This window comes from Falco punctatus, assembly GCF_963210335.1.
Source record: "Falco punctatus genome assembly, chromosome: 10".
Classification (NCBI taxonomy): domain Eukaryota; kingdom Metazoa; phylum Chordata; class Aves; order Falconiformes; family Falconidae; genus Falco; species Falco punctatus.
Genome location: NC_137590.1, coordinates 1,447,504 through 1,469,947, shown reverse-complemented (window position 1 = coordinate 1,469,947; position 22,444 = coordinate 1,447,504). Strand labels below are relative to the sequence as shown.

General features: G+C 43.6%; 2 protein-coding genes across 3 annotated transcripts in view; both read right to left on the bottom strand.

The window, feature by feature from the left end:
• Window positions 1-1,514, bottom strand: part of UQCC1 (ubiquinol-cytochrome c reductase complex assembly factor 1) — a 45,954-nt gene extending 44,440 nt beyond the window's left edge. For both annotated transcript variants that reach the window (XM_080405686.1, XM_080405687.1), the window contains exon 1: window positions 1,408-1,514. In XM_080405686.1, the coding sequence (XP_080261812.1) occupies window positions 1,408-1,431 (24 nt within the window). In that variant the 5' untranslated portion in view covers window positions 1,432-1,514. The remainder of the gene's footprint in view (window positions 1-1,407) is intronic.
• Window positions 1,515-2,005: 491 nt separating this feature from the next.
• Window positions 2,006-20,430, bottom strand: GDF5 (growth differentiation factor 5). Its single transcript, XM_080405681.1, has 2 exons — window positions 19,794-20,430; window positions 2,006-18,175 (listed from the first exon to the last, which is right to left on the bottom strand). Exons 1-2 carry the CDS (start codon window positions 20,425-20,427, stop codon window positions 17,307-17,309), a joined length of 1,503 nt encoding a protein of 500 aa, XP_080261807.1. The 5' UTR covers window positions 20,428-20,430; the 3' UTR covers window positions 2,006-17,306.
• Window positions 20,431-22,444: the final 2,014 nt, after the last annotated feature.

Here is a 22,444-nt window from a genome sequence, read left to right as displayed (position 1 = left end):
GATCACAAAAATGGCAAACAACTACCTCTCCTCTACTCCAAAGACAATTTTTTCTGGCCAGGCTAAAAAGTTGAATCAGCTTACTTTGCCACATGAATGCCAGAAGCAACTGGGAGAGGAGGTGCCCAGGGACAGGCGAGCCTAGGAGACAAGTCATTCACCTTCTGCACACAGGTTTTCATTGCAAACCGCACGCTGAGAGTGCAGCTCCGCTGACAGCTGAACCCATCTAGTGACTCACTGCTTCTCTGCCACCCTCCCAGCTCCCCTCCTGCCTGGTTTCGCCCTCCCTTTTTGCTAGTGATTCCTCTTCAACACATTAAAACTGTGGGTAACTATTTTTATGTCGCCATGGTTCTGCTGCTCCAGCATTTGGAACATGGGGGCCAAGAAAAATGCTGGAGGCAGCAATGGTGGACAACAGTGCAAAGACAAGAGCAAGGAGAAAGAGCAGGAACAGGAGGAGGCAGCAGGAACTCGAGCTCACTGCACTTTAGTTGCTCCCAGGCAGGCTTGCTCTCAGTTGCTTTCAGCTTGACAGCAGAAAGGGCTGGGCTCACCGTGCTTGTAGAAACCACACCCTGAGACATCAGTTCCAAGAACTTGGTGGATTAAATTTATAAGTGGATATTGCCCATGACCAAAGGTCTTTCATCTTTCTGACAAACCTCCACACAGCAGCTCTGCCCGTCTCTGTATTCATGTTTTGACAGAGTATCAGACCCATGCATAAACTTCCCTTTCCTAGACTATATGCTAAAAAGCAGTACTCTGCTGAAAAGAATTTAAAGGCTAATAGAATGAAAAACGCCATACAGGAATGCATGAGACAGAACAAAGGAGCTGCATCACTAGCAATCCACTCCCATTCATAGGAACTGGATCTCTTCCGGTGAGCACTGAATCTTTACATTCTCTTTACTATCAAACACCAAAGCGAGGAGGGAACCCCACAGCAACCTCCAGCCCAGGGGCACACGCATGCCCTCAGCAACCAGCAGCACCAGGCCGAACACCCGCCCTCAGGCCCCGGTCGGGGCTGCTCCAGCCTCGCACAACTCCTATGTAGACACAAATTCTGAAAGAAAAGCTCGACCCGCCCCTTCAGCAGGGCCCACTGCCGGGGCAGGGGTCACGTGGAGGCGGGAACAGCCAGCGGGAGCCGCGACCTCCCGCAGAGCCCGCACGGCTTCGCCCCCCACCCCCGGCCCCTGCCTGGTGCCCGCTGACTGGGGTGAGGCCGCGCCGCAGACCGGCCGCGCACAGGGCGGCCCGCAGGGAGCGGCGGGGCCACAGCGCAGGCACCACACGAGCGGCGTTGGGACGAGCCCGCGGGGACGCTGCCGGCCGCACACACCGCTCGCTGCCGGGGCGGGGAAGACGGCCGTGGCCGCCGCCGCCACTCACCAGGGCTCGCCCCAGCGCCGCCATGAGTGGCTCCTCAGCGCCGCTTCCGGCGAGCGGCGCGGCCCCTTCCGCCCCGCGCGTGCGCGTGCGCGGGCCTGCAGGGGGCGGCGCGGCTGAGGCACGGCTGTGAGGCGGGGACGGGGCCGTGCTGCCGGGTCTGCGGCGGGCTTTGCTTCGGGAGGGGAAAGCTGGCAAATCCGTGCCTGTCCGGCCTTGTCAGTTCTCTGCTTTTAGGAGGCCCGACCCATACGGGGGGACGGTGGCTGCGCTTGCACTGTGCCGCCTGGCAGCAGGGAGAGCAGCGCAGAAGCAGCAGGTTTCCTCAGGCTGAGGTTGATCTGGCCCTTCTGGCAGCCCCATGCAGGAGGCAGCATCTGTGTGGACCTGTGCAGGTGCCAGCACACGGGCTTCACGGTGCCAGGAGCACATGGCAGAGCCCCTCACGACAGCATCCCCACGAGCCTTGGAGCCCGCCACTTGCTGCCACGAGCGATCCCACCTGTCCCTGGTGCGTATTGCCTGCTCCGTGCCACTGCTGGCACCAGCCTTCCAGAGGCCGCAGTGTCATAGTTGAAATTGAAATAACTAGAGTCCGAAATAAATTCACTAAGTATTTATTAAGGCAGGAAAGCAAAAACAGTGCGCTGGGTGGCCAGGGAGTCGCAGCTTTATCCAGGCTCGCAAATTCCGACAAGTAACACAGCCCTTTTATTCTCAACTTCAAGGCCGGTTTAAGCAAACAGTTATGCTCTCAGTCCCGTAGCAAGAAGCTGTATATTACAAAACTAATCTATTTTTACACTAAAGTCTAGATGAAGACAAAGGTTGTCATAGTAACATGAGATTATGGTTTAACATTGGCCTTGAGAAGGTAGATCTCACAACCTCATGGTTAAGAGTTAACTTTTCTCGCCAGACAAAACATTCTCAGATCTGTTGCAGCAAGATCATTCCTTTTGTTAAAAACCCCTTTGATTAGCAAATTACCCTTAGTTACTTATTACAGCAGGGTGAACGCAAGCAGCAGCCTGACAAGTTCAAATGAGCTGGCTTGTTTTGCCAGGCTACTCTTAACCTGGATCACATCCACATCACCTCACAAATGTTAGTCCTGGTACATGGGAGGCTGGTGCAGATGTGAGCAAAAGCAGCTGGGGAAGAGAGCAAGGCTGCTCTTTTCAGCAGCAGTACTGGCTTAAAGGGCTTGGGGAACTATAATATTCTACTCCCCTCTTTCCCACCACATTTACTGGGATGTCAGCTTCTCCAGAGGGCAGTAGCAGCTGTTTTAATGGCCCTGCAACTCCACAGTAGTCCTTAGAAATCTTTCATACGTTCTTAAATGTCAGGCCTCAAGGGGCCAATGGAATCACCTGCTTGGACTTCCCTTTCCACAGGCATCCCAGATACCTGTGCCTGCAGTCAGTCTTTGCTGAGATGTTCTGACTTAACTGCAGCTATCTGCTGAAATAGGTTTTCACTGTATCTGACGTGTTTAGTGAACAGGTTGTTCTGACACAGGGCTAGATGTCAGACAACACAGGCAACTGCAGGTCTCTTTCAGGGCTATGCTGCATTTAATTTCGTTCTTACACTTGCAGCTAATTCTAGGGAGGAAACTTTAGCTAGCTGTGCTTCTTTCTATTTGCTTAGCTCTTTTCCGTGTATTAGACTCAAAGCAATATTAAATGCCATTGTTAACAGAAATTTTTTGTGAGAAGGCATGATTACACTGTTCTGAAGTCTCCTGTTTGCCATTAATGAGTTAGAGTCATTAAAAGTGATGAAACTCAAGAACCCCTACAGTGTATAGTTGTGCAGGGAAAAGACTTCTGTCAGTAGCAGAGGAGTCTCACAGTGGTGTGCAGCATTCTGTCCACCATAGTGCATTCTTTGTAACTCAGCTTGTGTCTGATGAATATGCTGAGTATGCCAGTTCCTGACACTCACCTGGGTTTGTGTTATCTTACCTAATGATGCACAGGAACATTTTGACACATTTCAGCTGGAGAAAATCACTCTCTTACCTAAGATTCCTCTGCCAATCACTGTTATGTCGTTCTCCATGTAGCACTAAGACTTTTTGATGTTAGTGTAGCTGAGCACAGCTACCTCATAGGCACAGAACAGCACATCAGACTGCCTCCAAAGGGGACGTGGAGGCAGGAGAGTTGGAGGTGTATCTGGATTTCAGTTTCAACTCTAAGTGGATTTCCTCTTTCAGAGCACTGGCAATTTATTCCCCTTTATGTATACGGTCCTTGGTGTCCTCAAGTTCCTACTGTTCAGCTCTGCTTAGTGGGCAGCTCTACAGCTGCATGGGTGTTATCTCGGTCATAATAAATTTTCTGTTTGGAACTACTCCTGAGGAGCATTTAACCAGCAACAACAAGAATCCTGGAGACAGGGCAGCAAAATTCCTATCTGACTGCTGGTGTTCTTTCATCCAAGGCCACTGACAGTGGCAGAGAAACTTGCTTTCGTGAGCTAAAACATGCTGGGCAACATTAATGGTGGCCTTGGGTGTGTTGGCAACCAAGTGACTGAACAGCAAACAAGAATCAGAAAGGACATGATTATGTTTAATTTATATAATGAGTTATAGAGTAAGTTTCACATGATTATAATAATTAATAAGATTATAGGTAATAGGCCTCCTGCTCTGGTCTCAATCCTTTCTTCTCTCTTACTTGCAGGCCTGGCAGCTGGCTTTGAGTATGCTGTTCCAAGTGGCTGGAGGGAGCAGCTGTTAGAGGGAGGAGGTAAGGGGGGCACAAATCATGGGCTGAGAGGAAGTAGTCTAGAGGAGTTTAAGTGAAGGGCAAATGGAAAACAAAGACAGATAAACTTCCTTCCCTGAATGTGCTAAAAAATTGCAGGAGAACAGCAGTGACGGGTCTGGATGTGTGTGTGCGTGGAGAATGAGAACACTAATCAGGTACTAGTGCATAGAGACAGCAATAAGCACCGACTCAGAGTTTGGAGAGGCATAGAAGGGAGAGAGTGAGGAATTGCAGAATCCTCCAAATAGGTGGTTTACCATTTTTTAAGTGTGACCAAGAAGGGATATGGGACTAGTGTGTGCTAATGCAGAAAAGCAGGGTGCAGAAAGCAAGCGATAGCCAGGTGGAGAGATGACTTGCTACGATCTACCAACAAAGCCCTCTTTAGGACGCATGGTGGAGGAAACACCTGGTGAGAGCAGGAATGGTTTCTTCTGGTGACTGGGGCCATGCTGTGCAGTCCTGCATGCTGCGCAGTCCTGCATGCTGCATCCATACAAATGGGTGCAGGTCAGGATGGTGGAAGAGGCCTCCCTTTGCTCCTGCATATCTGGTTTGATGGGGCTGATGGGTGAAGTAAGAATACAGTTTGACTGTACAACTAAGCAGATAAAATTACTAATTGCTGAAAGGAGAAGTCCAGCACCTGGCTGTGGTAGCACTGGCATTCATGTAATAAATGCTGAGCCAATGAGCTGGTTGAAGGAGCGAGACCAACAGAAAATTGTCATTTTGTTGCATTTAGTAGGATTAATTTTCTGTGAGCTTAGCTACCTGAACCAGCTATCCTTGGGACCAGAGGAATGCCAAGAATGTGTATCTGGGGACAGGATGGGGGAGAGCAAATTGACTGGTCTGGCAGCAGCCAGCTTTTTGGTATTGGCCGTATTTGTCAAGTTGCTTCAAACTGCCATCCTGACTACAGCTGCTGTCAGCAGTAGCCTTTGTGACAGCAGTGATTGCTTTGCTGCAGGTAATAGAAAGGGATAAGGGGAGAGGTAGTAAAAATCACCCTGAAGCCCTGTCCCCAAACAAGCAAGCACAGGGAAAAACCTTTTCCCCAAGTGCCCATTTTGAGAGACAAGGGTACTTGAACTGCTCTTGATGAGCTCCTGTGCTGGCATTTCACAACAGAATCCAGGCTGGCCCAGGATGCTTTCCCAAGTCCTTTTGAGGTCATTCTAGCCCAGACATGGAGAATGACAAACACTTTCCTGAAGCTGTGCGAGAACAGACACTGTGTCGGAGCCTGCTTTGGGTTCAGTTTGAGTTTAACTGAGACTTTGATTCTGGGTTGTTACATCTTTAGTTGGCATAATTAATTACAGACATTTGCAAATCCTGGAGGTATAGGGCTGAAAAGATTATGTAGACCATCTTCCACTTCCAGAACTAAATGTACTTAGAGTATGTTTCTCCGACCTGCACCTAAAATTTTCAGTAAGAGGATTCCTAATTTCCATTTAAAGCTCTTTCCAGTCTTTCACAGTGAAAGTCTTCTCATACTTAACATAAAGATGCTCAGTGTGAGCTCCATTCTTCTCCCTTTGATGTCAAGTTCCTAAAGGTATTAGGTAAGAGCAGAGTTTGGCTAATACTTGAAGAAATCAGCCTCAGGCTATTTGCTGTGAGAAGCATTGCAGAGATGTGGAGAAACTCTTGGCTGGTTGTTCTGGAGATGAGCTTTCCTATCACAGCTCTGCAAATTTTTTCTTGTACAACCTTTAGCATATTACTTTTTTTTCACCCTGTTAATGGTTATACACATATTTCCTCATAATAAAAGAGAATTAAACCGTCTTGATGGTTTGGTTGGATTTTTTTTAAGTAGCTTGTTATAGTTCCCTCAGAAATAAGAAGCACCAATTGACATGTGGAGACCAAGTCCATCCTTAGGATGACATTACAACCTGAAAAAGAACTTGTAATGGAAGCTAATTATATTTTTAGCGACTTAAAGATGCTTAGTCCTTTGTGTAAGACCAAATACTCAGTTTGGGGTGTCAGTGTACATATATTTGCTACCGTTGTTTCCCAGGAAAAATGCTATTTAAAAATATGAAAATAAGATAATTTTTCAAAAAAAGCACAATCCTTACAAGACCCTGAAAGGTTTGGCAAGTATGGAGAATAATTCCCTGATCTGGAATTCCTTGGCTAGGGGTGCAGAGTGGTCCTTGCTCTGGTCTCTAGGAAGGAGTTGCCCCTCTCCTGTACCAGTGCTGCAGGAGGAAGAGCAGACATGAAGCAGAACGGGCTCCTCAGTGCTGCACCTCCCTGAGTTTGGTGAAGCCTAGCAAGCAAAACCTGAACTCCATGACTGAACTGTTCAGGGGAAGTAGAAAGAGGACTCGATTACTTTTTCCAAGCTTCTATATCCTAGTGGCTGCTGCTACTGCTAAATATGATAAACTCCTGTTTGTTCCCTTTAGCTTGCCATCAGTACTCACTGTTTGCTGCGGCAAGCCCAGGACGTTTTCCTCCCCACCTGTCAAACTTGGAGTGTGCTTTGGCACCCTGCCATTGCTGAGTCTCAACGACTTGAGCAGACTGCTTCAGAAACAAGACATCCCAGTACTTAAGCCACCTCTGCTTCATGAGCTTTTCTTCCCATCTGTATGCTTTCTGAAAAAGAAAGTGTTTGCTGGTCAGAGAGGTTTTCCACTTGCGCCTCCTTCAGCTTTCCATTACCGCTAAGAGGTTATATGGGGTGCAGTGCTATACACTGTACTGTACTATATGCAGAGGTGTTCAGACTTAATTTATTCCCTTCTCCTGGATAAAGATTATTGCAGCTGTGTGTTTTGGAAAACTATCAATGAAGGGAGTTCAGCTCATACAACACACTTTCAATAGGGTACTGTACTCTATATTTCCAGGTTCTGTTTTAATTACACTTGCATATTACCTTGGAGGAAGCTGAAATCTGGAAAATGTTTTCTCATATACCATGTCTTAAACCTTCCTGACCTTCTGTTTTATACCAAGTACATTTATGTTTGTGATGAAAACCATATAATATGGGCAAGGTTTGGCTATCCAGGATAATCTATCAGAAGCATGCTGTCAGTCCCTCTTACCACAGACTGAGCAATTTTCGCTAAGAAATATCCCCATCATCCCTCACCCCACCAGCAGTCATTCGCTCTTCGCTTCCTTCACGTGGCTCCCAACAAGAGCCACGGGAGTTGGCCACATGCTGTGAATAGGGCAGAATAGTGGCCCTCTCCTGCGGCAGCAAAAGGTTCCTGCTGCTCTGAAGGATCCTTCGGGGACTGAGCAACAGTCTGTATGAATCTGTACGAATCAGGCATCTGCTCCAGAGCAGCTTTCAAGTAACCTTTAAATCCATGCCAGAGAGAGCACATCTTGATCTTCACATCCTCAGCATGTCTGGAGAATGTCCTGAATGAAAGGGATTTAGTGAATATGTGAGGGTCTGTCAGTCCTCTGCCCAGCTCTGGAGGCCCAGCACTTCAACATTCACGAAGTACAGATTGTTGTCAGCATCTTTCTTCTGTTACTTCTTGAAAAGCTAACTCCTGGAGACACAGGAAGGTGGTGAGCCCACCAGCCTGGGACACAGGTCATTGCTCCTAAGTCTAGCACTGACAGGGCTCATAAGGTTGAACCTTTACTTGTCTCAAAGCCTCACCCTAAAAGGCAAAGTAGCTTTTACTTCATAATGAGTAACAGGAATTATATAAATTATCTCAAGCAGGAATTTTTTACTGGAACTAAGCTGCTTTTTAACTCAGCTGTAAACAAGGATTTTCAAATATGAGGCAAGAACTTATAAAATGGAAAGTTTTTCATTAGAAAGCAGTGATTAGAAAGTGGAAAAGCAGCATTGGTCATAATAGAAGGCTGAGTTTGAACTCTTAATGTGATGCTGTAGCTGAGAGGTAAAGCTGAACCCTGGACCATATAACGAAAGTCAAAATCCAGTAAAAGTACAGAGTTAGTAATGTCTCTGTGGCATTGATGAGACTGTTCCTACAACATTAAATGAGTTCTGGTATTCACACTACAAAAAGTATTTGGAGAAGTTAGAGTCTAAAGAAAAAAAAAATACAAGAAGAAAAAAATCTGCTACGGAAGTGCAAGGCAAAAGAATAATCAAGTTGATCTACTTCTTTCATAGAAAATAAAAGAAAAAAATTCACCACAGTCTGCATAGGTAGAACAATGCCCATGGGAGTAAGTTTTTTCACATAGCAGACAAAGAAGCCAATTCACTGATTCAAAGTGGAAATTGGACAGTAGGTAGAAATAGCCGCTTATTAAAAAATGAAGTGCTAATATTCGCGGAATTAGCTTAGAGCTAAATGTGGTGAGCTTTTTAAAACTTTTGGTCTTTAAATCAATCCTAGATTTCTCTTTCCAAATATATAATACCCAGCTATTACATAGTGTCATTTAATTCCAAGGAACTTTAAAAATAGGCTTCCTTTTTAAGAAAAATTAGTGGGGAAAGAGAGACCACATCAGAAATCCATGCTTCTCTAACAGGACAGGGGCCAAAGGCTTGTTAAGTCCTACTCAACAGATTAAGTCAGGAGGTCCCACTGTACCAGTTCACAGCAAGTTGTGGGCTTCATACAGAAAATAAGAATGGTTTTGCCAAGTAAGACCATGGATCCATCTAGCCCATCTCCTATAGGCAACAGCAGATCCCTAAAAGGAAAATAAGGACAGGGAAAATGTTCTTTCTTCTTTCTTTACCAGAAGAACCAGAAGCAAGGTTCTTCTGGTACAACTGGTCAGCTTCCAGCTACCAGTGGCTCAGAAAGTCCCATGGGCTCATTCATGTTCAGCAGCTTTTCATGGATTTTTCCTCCCTGAACTTACTCAGTTTTTTTAAACTTACGTAGACTTTCAGCACCCAAAACAGGCTGTGGTCAGGAGTTCTGCTGCTGGGCTACACTGTAGGAATCAGTATCTTTCTGCTTGTTTCAAACCTGTCCTGAGCCAGTTTCATTTGGCACAATTGTGGTTCTTGTTTGGGAGAAAAATTACTCCCAGTTCACATTCTTAGCCCTCATCACTTTTGCTTCTTGCCCCAGTCACCTCTCGCTGAAGGGCTCCAGTCTAGTTACTCCTCTCACAGAAGCTGTTTCATACTTTCAGTTGTTCTTCTCGCCCTTCTCTAGCTCTACGGTATCACGTAGTGTTCAAGAGTTTTGTAAATCTCTGGAGTGCCTACATATGTTTTCTCATTTGTTCTCTACTTCTCTCCCAATCATTCCTAAAGTTGCATTTGCTGCCTTGATTGCTGTAAAAACTGATCTGACATTTCAGGGACCCAGGTCAAATTTTGTAAGTAGGGTAAGCAGGGCTCATCAGGTTAAATGATCTTAATTGTTCTTCCTGCTCTTATCGCCTATGAATTAAACTACCATCCTTCAATCACATTATAAGATTCAGCCAGTATCAACAGTCCCATAATTTGCTTATAATTGCCAGGTCAGCACAGTGACCCTTTATAGTACTGAATTAAACTCCTTTTCTCCCGAGTCTCCCAAACCTCTGGAATTTCCCCAGAATTCCAAAATTTATTAAAAATCAGTATGCTTATTGGTGCAGGTTAAATGTTCAGAACTCTGACAATGCCAGCACATGCTCCTCATCACTTTCTTATCTTACTGGCATGGGGAATATTTCATTACTGTTGCAAGAAATGAATTATTTCTTAAGGCTTTTTCTCTTACCAAAAACATTATAATGTTTTAGGAGACAGATAGCTCCACTGTGTTTATATTTTGAGGTAAATAGCAAGTCATTTTTCTTAGAACTCCAAAGAATCCATCTGTTTTTAAAGTCTGTATGCCTCAGAAGGATTCCAGCTTATATTTTCTGGAACTTATTGAGCAAGTATTGTTCATGCAACATTATTCCATAGGAAAAAAAATGAAGTTATCAATAAACTTGTCCCATTTCTGTAATATTTCTGAGTAGATCTGAGATTTTTCTTCTATCGCTGACCCTTACTAAGTGGGTTTAAATTTCAGTGTAGATGCTATGAAGTGAAGATGCATGGACTGTAGACACCAGGTGTTCAAACATCTCAGCCTTGACTGAGCCTGGGCACCAGGCTATAACTCAAAGAACTGTAAAAATACTGTGACATGTATCATCACTGGTGTCAGCGACACCTTCTTGCAAACACGTTCATGTGTGAGAGTAGCTGTTTGGATGCATGCCCAGAGCCTGAATATCAGTGATGATGCTGCCAATTGCTCAAGTCCTTTCTTTCTCTCCTCTCTCCCTCCTCACAGTTGGTATTTCTTGCCTGTAGGACTCATCCAGCAGCTGTTCTCAGAATGTACCTAAAATATCAGGCTGTCTGTAATACAGCTGTTTATCTAAGGACCCAGCAGTAAAAGGAATCAGTTGAATGTGGAAGCATTTAGACAAGTCCTTACTCTCTGTGATTTATATCAGAAATCTAAGTTGGATCACCTGTTCTCCAAAGGGCGCACTCCCTGCAAGGTGTGCTGTGGAGATGTCCGTTTCAGCCCTCCTTTGCAAGCTGTTTGGCTTCATATTGTAGGGCACGGGCAGGACGGTAACTACCAAGGAACGGTCCAAAGGTAGCTGCGCAGTTGGAGACATGAAGAGTTCTGGTGTCTCCAGCCAGGTAGAAGTGCAGCAGGGAGAAGGACCTGGGCCCAAGCCCTTCACACCCTAGGCAAGTAAAAAATCAAAACCAGTGACTATTATGTTTAACAGGAGCCTCTCCACTGTTGGTTTTTTTCCCCTAGACAGTAAAACCCTCACATGCCTGCCACTGAATCCCAAAAGGACAGAGGGACCTAATCTGCAGGTACCTGTCCCCAGAGAGGAGCTCTTTTGGGGCACTGTGCCTGGTGTTGCTCCTCAGCTCCACGCTCAGCACACAGATGCTTCAGAATGTTCTCCCAGGGCCTGGATTTTCCCTCTGATTGTCTGGGAAGCCACTTTAGTACTCTGAATTAGCTTGCTGGAGCCAAGGGCTGTTGCAAAAAGCACTCAGAGTAGCTGTCCAGAACTGCATGATTTTAACCTCAGGCTTCACAACAGCTTGGAGAAGACAGACTGCTTGTCTGTCTGTGGCCCAGAAGTGAAATTTGTGATCCATCTGAAAATCTTGTAAATGAAAGTGTCTTATCATCCAGACTCGTTTTCTCAGCTCTGCTTTGGACCTTCCGCAGCAGCACACATGGCCACAGTCAGTATTGTGCTAAAGCTACCACTGTTTCTGGCCGTTCATTGCTACTAAGCCTTCAGCAGCTTCTGGGCCAGAGGTCTGAGTAAAGCCCTGAAAACCACTAGCATGAAAAGGACAGGCAAGTACAGGGAAAGAAGAATTACTCATACCAAGTGCTCAGAAAAAGGTTTTTTTCCTTGTAGGCATGTACACACGTCCATTTGCACCAGCAGCACTGCCACCCAACCCATCTCTTGGTCCATTTGGGTGTATATTCACTCCACAGTTGCTCCTGCATTCAGTCCATCTTATTATTCAATCTTTCACCCAGTCCTCAGCCCCTGCTGTCTTCCACTGCTCTGGGACTGCCTATCTGGCTCCCCCCGAAAGCCGCTGCTCCCCCAGTCCTTTCTCCCAAGCCACATTCTCTTGAGTGTTTCTTTAGAGCACCTCCTCCTGTGGCATGTGCTTCTCCCCATGCTGCCATTAGCCTTTTATCCTCTAGCTGGGTTCCTGTAATCTGATCACTAACCATATGAGTTAATGACGACTTTGCCATCTAAAGTTTATGAGTCTTACTGCACCTTTGCAGAAAAGAGAGCTCCCGTGAAGATATACAGCCCCTTCTCTAAGCCCGTGGAGGACTCGAGTTGAGTTTCTCTTTCAACATTGCTGGGGAAAGATTAATGTTTTGAAGCCATTTGCATGAGCAAAATGAAGTGTGTCTGGTTTTATCAATAAAAGGCTTCTTTCTGACTTCATGCCATGATAAATGGCTACTTTTAAAAAACAGGCAGACAGTAACTGCATGTGCAGAAGCAGTACCCTCATTTTAATAGCATTTCTCTGGCAGTACAATGGGCAGTCTGCTCAGCCAGGATTCCTGGATGGCAAAGCCTGGCACAAGATACAATAGCAAGGAAGCTCTTAAGAGAAAAATCAGTGAAAAGAGCATTTTCTGTCCCCTAGCTGAGGGTCAGCCAATTAATCACTATTATTATGAACCGAGTCATTTTTTCTTGACAGCTGTGCCCTTCAAAATGACATCAGGGAAAACTGAATCCATTTGCATTACTTCAGCTAGCCAGATCATTGCAGAAAGTTGAAACTAGTTCTGAAAAAAAAACCCCACCAAACAACAACAGCAAAATAGGGACATCAGTGAACCTGGACTGACAGAATAAATGGGCTATTCTGAGCACTCAGCAAAGTGTATTTACTGCACTGTACTTACTGTTTCTCAAAAAATGTTAAGATTTCCTTGTTTATTAAATTTGTTGAGAAGCAATGAAACCTCATGCAATTTTATTTTTAAATATCATTTTACTATCCAACAGCAACAGTAAATTCATAAAATAACACATGATTGACCAGGACTATGGAGTAAAAAAAAATTGTTTGCTTTGTACATTCTTATTAGTCTTGGCTAAGATGTTATAAAAGCAGTATCTTTTAACACCTTTTATTATACAAGGGTCAAGGGTTTTTTATGTTTCTTAAAGAAAGCTTCAAATAGCCCACATAGTGGGTTACTGCATCTTTCATATGGCTGCTGTATAAACAAGCACATTTTACACAGGAAATGACATAACCATGTAAAAGTGTACATGGAGTTTAGGCACATATTCAAACACTAATGGGAATGCATTGTTTTAAATGGCATACTTTTATGTTTACCTATTGAGCTTAGTACCCATATTTTAGCCAAATACAACAAAAATTATCCACACATACCTGTCTTATAGTGTACTGTTTATTTGAAATTTGGACCTTCACAAAGACTCTCATGGGACAGATAATGACCCTAAAAAGTAAATACAAATGAGGCATTCTCAGTGAGAGAGTGAAACCTGCCATCATAAAGGTGGAAAGCTGAACTTTTAACCTGTATTGCTTTACAGCTCAGGTTTCTGTGCGTTTCTACCATCCAGTTGCTAACACCAATCCACCCATGGGAATAAAGCCGTAACAATAATTTAGGGTGTCTATCTTTGCACATTATATAATGACCAGGCTAGAGAAAGTAGTGCCAAACTTCTGCAGTTTCAAGGTCCTCTGTTTCTTCCCAGTTTCTTTGCTGTGTGTAAGCCCCAGACTGTGCCCTATCCCTAAACCCCTGTTTTCCGATAGGAATGAGAGTTGAGTGAAGTCCACCTGAGTTGTGCTTTTGTGCTTATCAGTGAAAATGAATGTTTGTAATGGCAAACATTCACATATCTTGGGATGTTTCAGTAAGTGTTTCTGTTCTCATGTGAGATAACTGAAACTGCAGATTTCCATGTAGAGTCTTGACAAGATTTGCAGTGGTTTATGAGTAGAAATTGAATGGATATGAGGGATTCAGAAAAAAAATGGCAGCTCACTGTGGCAGTATCTTTTTGTTGCTATGAAAGTTTTAGGTGAATTAAAAATAACAGAAACTGTTTTGAGAAGAGCAGGGAAAGAGGTTGCTCCCTTCAACACTGTAGATTTAAGTGAACATAAGCATTCAGGAAATATCTTGTATTAATTACAGAGACAGAAGTCTGTATCAGATGATCCCAGTGGCTCAAACAATGCACCAAAAAGCACCTATCGGCTGGTATGCATTTACACCATGGTGAAAGACAGTAGAGCACTCCAGGATCAAACAGCGTTGAACTGGAATTCCCAGAGTTACCACTTTCAGTAACATAAATGCAAAAGGATACTGTAGACATCGCAGCACTGTTTTATAACCAGTGTTATTAAAAAAGGGTATTCAATTTGAGAGTTAAAAGTGAAAAAAACCCTAATCCTGCCATCTACTATGCTCACCACTATAAACCTATCACTTTGAGCTGGACCAAACCCAGCATCTGGCAATTTTGATGTTATAATCTGTTATAATTCTAGCATTTTAGTGTCTGTAGTTTCAAATTTGTTTAAACTGATAATAAAGGTCTACAAGTGGTTGTTTTTTTTCTTTTTCCTTCAAGGTATAACTACTACCTAGCAGAATTTTGGGTTTTGAACCATTACTAAAGGGTGTTTTTTAACACTCTAGTTTGTCAGTATTTCTTTTACTTTTCCTCAGTTCATACTGTTTGCTTTGCGATAATTGCAACATCTTAGCTATTTTTTTCCATTTAGATGCTGATATATACTCAATTTAGGTGTTTTTAAAACTTTTTATTGTGACCAGCCTCACCAGGATCCTCAGGCTGATCAACAGCTCTCCAGTGTGAAGTGTATAGCAATTTTCCTCCTCAGATTTCCAAACTATCATGCATTGCATGTAATAACACCAGTGTTACCTTCCTCCAAAGCTGTTGCAGCATCTCATGAATCCAGCTGGAACTGAAGCAAACTGCCCTTGCAGGCATTTATAATCCCAGGAGTTAACTCGTCTGTTAAAATAACTTAGATTTGCTTCAAGTGAATTTAAATAGGCAGTATTTTCTATTTTAAACTGATCACACTGAGCCATTGAGGGCTGTACCCATGTGGTTAATAAATGGCATGGCACAGCTGTGTCTGTCATACATGAGAACAGAGACTTTGCTGGGAACGTGCAAACAGGCATATGCATGGCACGCTTTCATGCAAGGAGGAAAGCAGACAACCCTTTGTCATGGTCATCTAGCCACCCTCTCCAGAAGGTAGCTGTGGTTGGTGCTAGAGAAGGATCCTTAAAAGCTGCAAGCCTGTTACCTAGAAAACAGCCAGGAGCAAGAAAAGAACTCTTTGAACGGAATGGGCAAAAAAAAGCCTGAGATGCCGTCTTGGCTGTGAAATTGGCAGGAGAATGTTTTCTCTCCTACTGTAGCATTGGTAAATCATATCTAAATAAGCTTGTATTAAAGCTTAGAATTAAAAATTTCTTGTTTTGAAAGTCGTATGAGACTGGCTGGTGATAAGCAGTTAGTGCAGGGGACAGTAACCCGTTGGTCTTGGCCTAAGACTCCATTAGGACGAGGAAGAGCAGGACCTGGGAAGTGCACACACTGAGAGTCCAGAAGGGAGACAGAGGAGCTCTGGGGACAGCCCTGACCCACAAAATAGATCCATAAGATGCCAGAATTTGTCATGCACATGTTAAGAAGCAGCTTCAAGTACTTGTCACTCCACACACCTGTTAACCTGCTAGTTAGTGATTTGCCCTCCTGTCAAGTACAGCATTCTGACCCACCTCATTTTGTGTTACCACATGCACCAAGCAATACCAGTTCCTGCAGGGAGAAATCATGGTGCTAAGCTATTGCAAAGAGATGACACATACAAAAGCTCCCTGCAGTGCTTTTTCTGTACCACCATGCTGTAGGTTGTGGTACATGACAACTCTGCCTGCACAGGGGATCCCCAAGTGTCTGGCAGCAAAGCTGCTTAACCAGGTATTTAAGCTGGTTAAAGGGTCAGCCACCTAAAGAGTGCAGGAGGAAGGGAAGAGCTTTTGTCACTGTTTATCTATGGCTGTTGACCATGAATTTAGGATGGTTTGCCACTATTGTGAGCTAGAGCACATCCAGTCTGGGGTACTGACCAGGAGGACCTCAGGGGCCATATTCAGCTCCTTGCCACTACCCACACCAGTGATGCTGTGCAGAGGAGAGTTCAGATCCAGGAAAACATGGGACTTGATGGGTTTAAACTGTGAGGAAACAATATCAAACCTTAATATTAATATTTTATACTACTGATAAACTACTTCAATTTCTGATGGTTCTTATGGCCTTTCTGATTCGTCTACAGTTGAACATCTGGTACCTAGTTTTGTAGGTGGAAATATACACAGAATAATCCTACAATAAATTTATGATCCATGTCTGGAACAGATGAAGGGGATATGCAAACACACAGCCCTTGGAGGGTGGAACAAAAGGATACCAGGGCTCTTTTGCAGTCATCTGCATAACTCATTCTTGCCCTAGATACATCAAGTGATAGTGTCATTCTCCACCAGATCAAACCATGCCATACTTTCAGATTTTTCTTCCAGTCTTTCCAGTTTCTCTCTGTGGCAGTAGAGTTAGAGGCAAGCAAAATACATGGACATGTTTTGCATACCACTGGCATTCTGCTGCACTGAAAAGTCCCTTTCGCTTGTATTTATTAGACAAAAACATTAAAAACAATTTCTAATAGCATTATAATTATGCAGAGTTGGACAACTAGACACAATGTAGAACTGTGTCAATAATTTATTACATCTTATGCCATAACTGAACACTTTTACTATGAGCATTTGAGAACAACTTGGACCTTATACAGAGTAATATATCTTGCTACATAATAATGGAAAGGTGGATACTTAAGAGAGATATGTAGCATGGAGGAAAACATACATGGAAGCAAATACCTCCTGTATCACCTATCTCCACATAAAACTTAAAACTAAATCAACATATTATATTTAATGACTCCTTTTTTATATATGCATAGTTTCAAGAGCTAATCAGAAAGAAATCATATCAGTGTAACTATTTACACCAAGATGGGAACACAGCAGAACGCAATGTTCTCTTCCAGACATCAGGATTCTTTCCTTACATTTCTTAATGGTCAAAGCACAGGGGACTCAGACATAAATTCAGTCTTAAGAACATTGTTCGAAGGATCAAACAAGTCATATCCACAGCTCACCGATAGCACCTTTACCCACTGCCGTGAGGCTAGAAGAAGACGATCTAGAGGTGTGGACGTATAATCTTGTCTATCATGGACCTCAGTTACAGGCAGTCTCATGTCGCCAGCACAAGGCCTTATATCAGGCTGCATGACAGCACCCAAATGCTATACTGAAATATGACCATGGTGGAGATACCTATAGGAGCTCTGGATTTATTGCTACATCCTTGTAAACACACTTACCCTAGAGGTAAGAAATATAGTTAACCTTGCTTGAGGACAGGTTATGTTCAGTATGTCATATTGCCTTTCATAACATATTCACGTGAGCAACTGTTCTGCTACCTACAACCACATGACTCCACCACCATGTCCTCATACTGCTTGTAGACCACGTTGTTTGCAGAGTCAATGAAAAGAATGCTAATAGGACTCAGCCTGGTTGGGACACAGCAAGTTGGGGGTGTCGATTCTGGGTCCATTGAGTTCATTAATGTTTGGATAACTGCGTGATTGGTGGGCTCCAGATGGGATCGTAGGGGGAATTCACAAAGCCCTTCGCAGTGATATGCTTCATACTCTAGAGGGGCTATTATCCAGTCATCCCAGCCCATATCCTTAAAATTCACATGGAGGGCTTTCCTGCTACACCTCGCCTTCAGATTCTTAGTGGGCCTCTTCCCTTGCCGTGTTGCTAGAGGAGCTCTTCTCTTCCGCCTCTGATTGAATAAGTACTCATAAACAGTTTTGTCATCTTGGCCAGACCTAGCTTTGATTTCATTGAAGAATAAGTCTCTTTTTTTTGTCCTCCCAAATACCAAGAAGAGAGCCTTTTCATTGACCTGTCTTCCTGTTCTATTAAATCCCACACTCCTGAGATCAACAGCTCTCCCCCTGTCAAAAGTTTCCAGTTCAAAACACAAGTTAACCAAGTTTTTAAAGTTCCTGAAAAGTTTCCAGATGTCAAACACTTCCCACTTTGGTGTATCTGTGATACTGACAGTACGAGAGTCCAGGAGTGTTGCTGCTTGTCTGTTTGTAGAGCAACTAAATAATTTCACTTGGGAAGTTTTTCCAGAAGAATGAGACTTCCACGTATCAGAAGGTTTTTTCCTCAATATTCGAAGCTCTGCTCCCAGCAAACCATCTTTTTCTAATGCACTGATGTCAAAAATATATTTCTGTTTTCTTATAGTTGCCGCTCTCTCATCTAAAAAAAGCACACACATTTTTAAATGTATATCAAGCACAGATTAGTATCAGTTATTCAGTTCTTAATGGTTTTCCTGAAGTTTTCTCATAAGCCTAGAAGATTCCTTAATTAACTCACCAAACAGAAAGAGCAATTTTTGTCAAAGGGATCAGCTCTGTGCAGGGACCCAGAAAAACTCAGTGACTCAACAGGGAAAAGAGTTTCTGAGTTTGCCTTGTAGAAATCTCATTTCTTTGGCTGGCGGGCATTTTCTAACTTCAAAGTCGCAATTAACCAATTGAAAAATAGCTCTTTTTCAGTGCTGAGCACTCACAGGGCCTATTCACCACTTATATTGTAGTTAAATTATTGAAACAGAGCTTCAGTGGTGCCCAGGCCTCATGCTGGTTCCAAACATGAGCAAATTTACCCTTAGACAATACAATAGTGAATTAGTCCTTTAAAACCAACATCCCCCAGGAACTGCCAGACACAAGGATAATTGCCTTATTAACTTAACTCCACATGATTCACAACTTTTTCAAATTGGGCAGAAAAACATACCTCCCTTTAACCTGACGTTACATTTGCTTGGTTAAGCTCATGAGCAGCACTAACAAGGAATATGGCTGAGCCAACATTTTAGTGACATCACATTAACAATGCCTGCCAGTGGTAAGCTGAGAACCTGAATGCAGCACTTGTGAGCAGCGTATCATCTCTTCCCAGAAGCCAAGCTATTCAGAATTAAATGGCAAACAAATCCAGTCCTGGCTGAGTCTTCCATCACCATTACTTTATCAGCTGTCACACATGTTGCTTCCTTAAGTGCATGACAAAACTGTTAGTAACGTCACTGGCAGCAACATGGGGCTCTCCAACCGGAGTGGTAAGGTGAACATCATTCTTTGGAAGCCTGGTTACTTCTTGTATGAAAGCAGACTCTACTCCAAATTTTCCAAAAACTTTGGAACCAGGATGTTGAGCTGCAAGTTCTGGAGTCCCAGAAGTTACTGCCCTTGTTAGTCTGTGCTTAGCTGTGGGCTTCTGTGTGGACAGAAGGTTGGAAGTACCCGAAAGCATGAGCTTTGAGCTAGTACAGGTACACCCACCCTATGGTATGATGGCTCCTGGGTCCACAGTGTAGTTCCTCATGATTCTACCCTGAACAAACCAGGCTGACCCTTTGATACTGAAACTTGTGGTTTTTTTCATGGAATAGCCCTGTTCTTAGCATATCATGTGTTTTTTAGATACACTGTACAATAAAAGCTAATGTTAGCAGTTTCCAGGAGCTAGTTACAGAAAGAAAATAAGACATTTAAAAGGTTTTTAAATACCTAAGCATGCAAAGACTGATTGATTTTCAACAATATGCATCTAAAATATTTCCTAAATGTTTTGTTTGGCTGCCACACAACCATCTTGTTCTGCCTGTAAATGAATTTTCCAAGATAAGGCAGGAGGACAAAATCTGCAGCAGTGTCATATGATTTAATTTACATTAAAAAGAGCTATTTGACTTTAACAAAGTATTATTATTTTCTCATACTCTCTACATGTATAAAGACACTCAGACATCTCTCTCTGTCCCCACACACACACACACACACACACGCGCGAGCTGCTTTCTTACCTTGTCCTTTGTCTATAAAACTGGTTATTGTATTGGCAAGCCCAGCCTCCAGTTTTACACTTCCATTAACACCTTTTCTTTCTGCATCTGAGAGAGTCCTGTACAAAGAGAGCATGTATTCATGTGGCGTTATAGGGGGATGTCTGAAAGTTTCCTTAGTTTCCCTCGGGGTTACAGGCTCTTTAGTCTTTTTGGTTTTGAAAGAATCAGTGTCAGTACTGCTTGTGCCAGTTTTTTTCAAAGCCACCTTGCTGCTAAGATTTTGAACCTTTGGAGTCACTGTCCTTACTCCAGAAGGTCTGCTGGGGAGATGTCCTACCTTGCCCTCCGTGGCTGCTGTTCTTGAGAGAACCTTCTTTGATTCATCGTTCTTGGGCAGCAGAGCTCCAGCCTGACCAGCACTGCTTTTAGTCCTAGCCTTTGAGGTCCCAGTACTATATCCATGGCTTGCAGTCCTCAGTGTACCTGCCCGTGCTGAGGGATTCCTCTCTTTTCCTTCTGCTTTTAAAAAACCTAGTTTAGATCCTGGATTACTCTGGCCTGCTTCAGAATTACTCAGCGCTCCAGGAACTAGATCCAGAGACAGCCAAGTCAAATGCCAAAGCAGTAAAGTGAGAAAATGCAGGATTTTCATCCTCTGGTCTTCCTCTGAATGCCACTAAAGAAAAAATCAGAAAAGGTTCCTCCAGTTTGGCAGAAGAAAACATGAAAGAAATTAAAAACCAAAGTCAGAAAAATTGGTTTTTGTTTGAGATTAAAACATTGCAAATCTCGTTGTTCAGTACTTGTATCCAGTCCCATAGTGGAAATGCTCATGTACTCAGATACGATCTCCCCTGACTTCAGTTAGCAGCTGTAAAGAACTTGTTCTTGAAAAGAGAAAGTTTACCACCTCGTTTTCTTCTGTAAAACTGACTGAAAACTTGAAGGAGTCCTGTTTAAATCCAAGGGGTTTTTTTTCCAAGAAGGAAGAATGGCGTAATGCTGCCTCTGTGTTAAAAGGTTTTTTTAAAGTTTTGAATCCTTTCCAGTGAAAATATTTCACACACAGAGACCTGCAGGTGCTCAGAAATCTTTTACAAACCTGAACTCAGGAATTGGAAACGGAATTCCAACAAACCTATTTAATTACTCTCTGATGTCATGCTGTCTAAACTAATTTAACTGCGATATATTTCTTTAAAAAAATCTTCTTTACCCTTTTCATTAGCATGAGTCATACTCTGCCTCATGTGAAACAGCTCCACAGGCTCAAAACTCCAGAAGATGCCTTTTCAAGTGGCAATACGACCTCTACCTTAGCCTTCGATGAACTTCATGTTTAAACGGGACAAACTGCAAGATCAACAACTGAGACCTGTCATACAGTCCACTGGACACATTAAAACAGCTAAGTGTAATTCGTTTAGCTCTTTTTCCAGAGAACTGTAACAGTGGCTTCACTTTGTCCTCCAGTGACTGAAGGGCTGAGCTGGTAACGCAGGCGCTTAACAAGGATGAAGTTTAATTTTTCACAAACACAACATGGCCGTGCCCACAGTCAGTGTATTTTGGCGTATTTATTGCTATGCTTTAAAAAATCCATGTAAGCCCAGTTGGAGAAGAAGCTTCTGGCGGTGAGGATGCCCTGCGGGGTGGGTGGCACAGCGCAGGGCAGCAGTGCACCCTGCAGGCAGCCAGCCTCCCCTGGCCAGAGCCACCTGGCGAGCTGGGGGCACCCTGAAACCCCTGTCTTTCCTCCAGAGACTGCTCAACGACAGCCTTTGTTTTAAAATTAGATGCAAAATTTTCAAGAGCCACCTACTGCACAGCCACAAGAAGGCTGGTAGTTAGAAACCCCTGTTACTTACATGTCAAGGCTATCCTGCAGCTTTCAGCCATAAAAAGAGAGTGTGGAGCAAACATTATCTTTCATAAGATGCAAAAAATGAACTGTTGTTCAAAATGAGCCTTTGGGAAATGAGGCACTGCGTTGGATTGAACAGGGATTAATGGGACCCTTCTCTCATCTTGCACTGACAATAAGCCCAGTCCTCCTCCCTCATTTCTGAGGGCAAGAAGAAAAGGAAAAGATACAAAACTTTTTAGCTCAATTTGTGCGTGCTGTAGCATTTCCCACCCTGACTACCAAACTACTTTCATAAATAACCTGCAGCCCTTTCTGCCTGAGGAGCTCTGAATGCTTTACCTTGTTCTGATGGAGGAACTGAAGGATAGAAGAATTTACTGATTTCACAGATGTCACAAATCAAGTAGATCCAAAAACCCACCCTCCTGATTCTGACCTAATGGCCCTTCCTCTGATGTCAGTTGTAGTTTCAATATTCCCTATCAAAATAAACCAGCTTTTTGCTGACTTACTTCTGATGAAACCACCCCCCAGCCGTCACTCCACGCTGTCTCCATGGCCCTCCCCACCATTCCATCCTTTTATCCTTCTCATATTGCCCACCTTCCTGCTGGGCAGGAGGTGGTGTGCTGTGTCTGGTTCTGTGCTATGGGGTATTGATTAGCTTGCCAGTAGGCCACAGAAGCAGCTAAATATTGAGTTCCCAATGTTAATCTATCCAGCTCCAGTTTTCACAACACTTGTAAGAATTTAATTATCTTTAAGAGCTCTGTTGCTCTATGAAACTTGGCTGAGATTTGCA

What these genes read in the sequence shown, in the direction of transcription:
- GDF5 (XM_080405681.1), bottom strand. Translation starts at nt 20,427, where the DNA reads ATGAAAATCCTGCATTTTCTCACTTTACTGCTTTGGCATTTGACTTGG. An exon ending in TTTTATAGACAAAGGACAAG is followed by an intron (nt 18,176 to 19,793) that starts GTAAGAAAGCAG and finishes TGCTTTTTTTAG; the next exon opens with ATGAGAGAGCGGCAACTATA.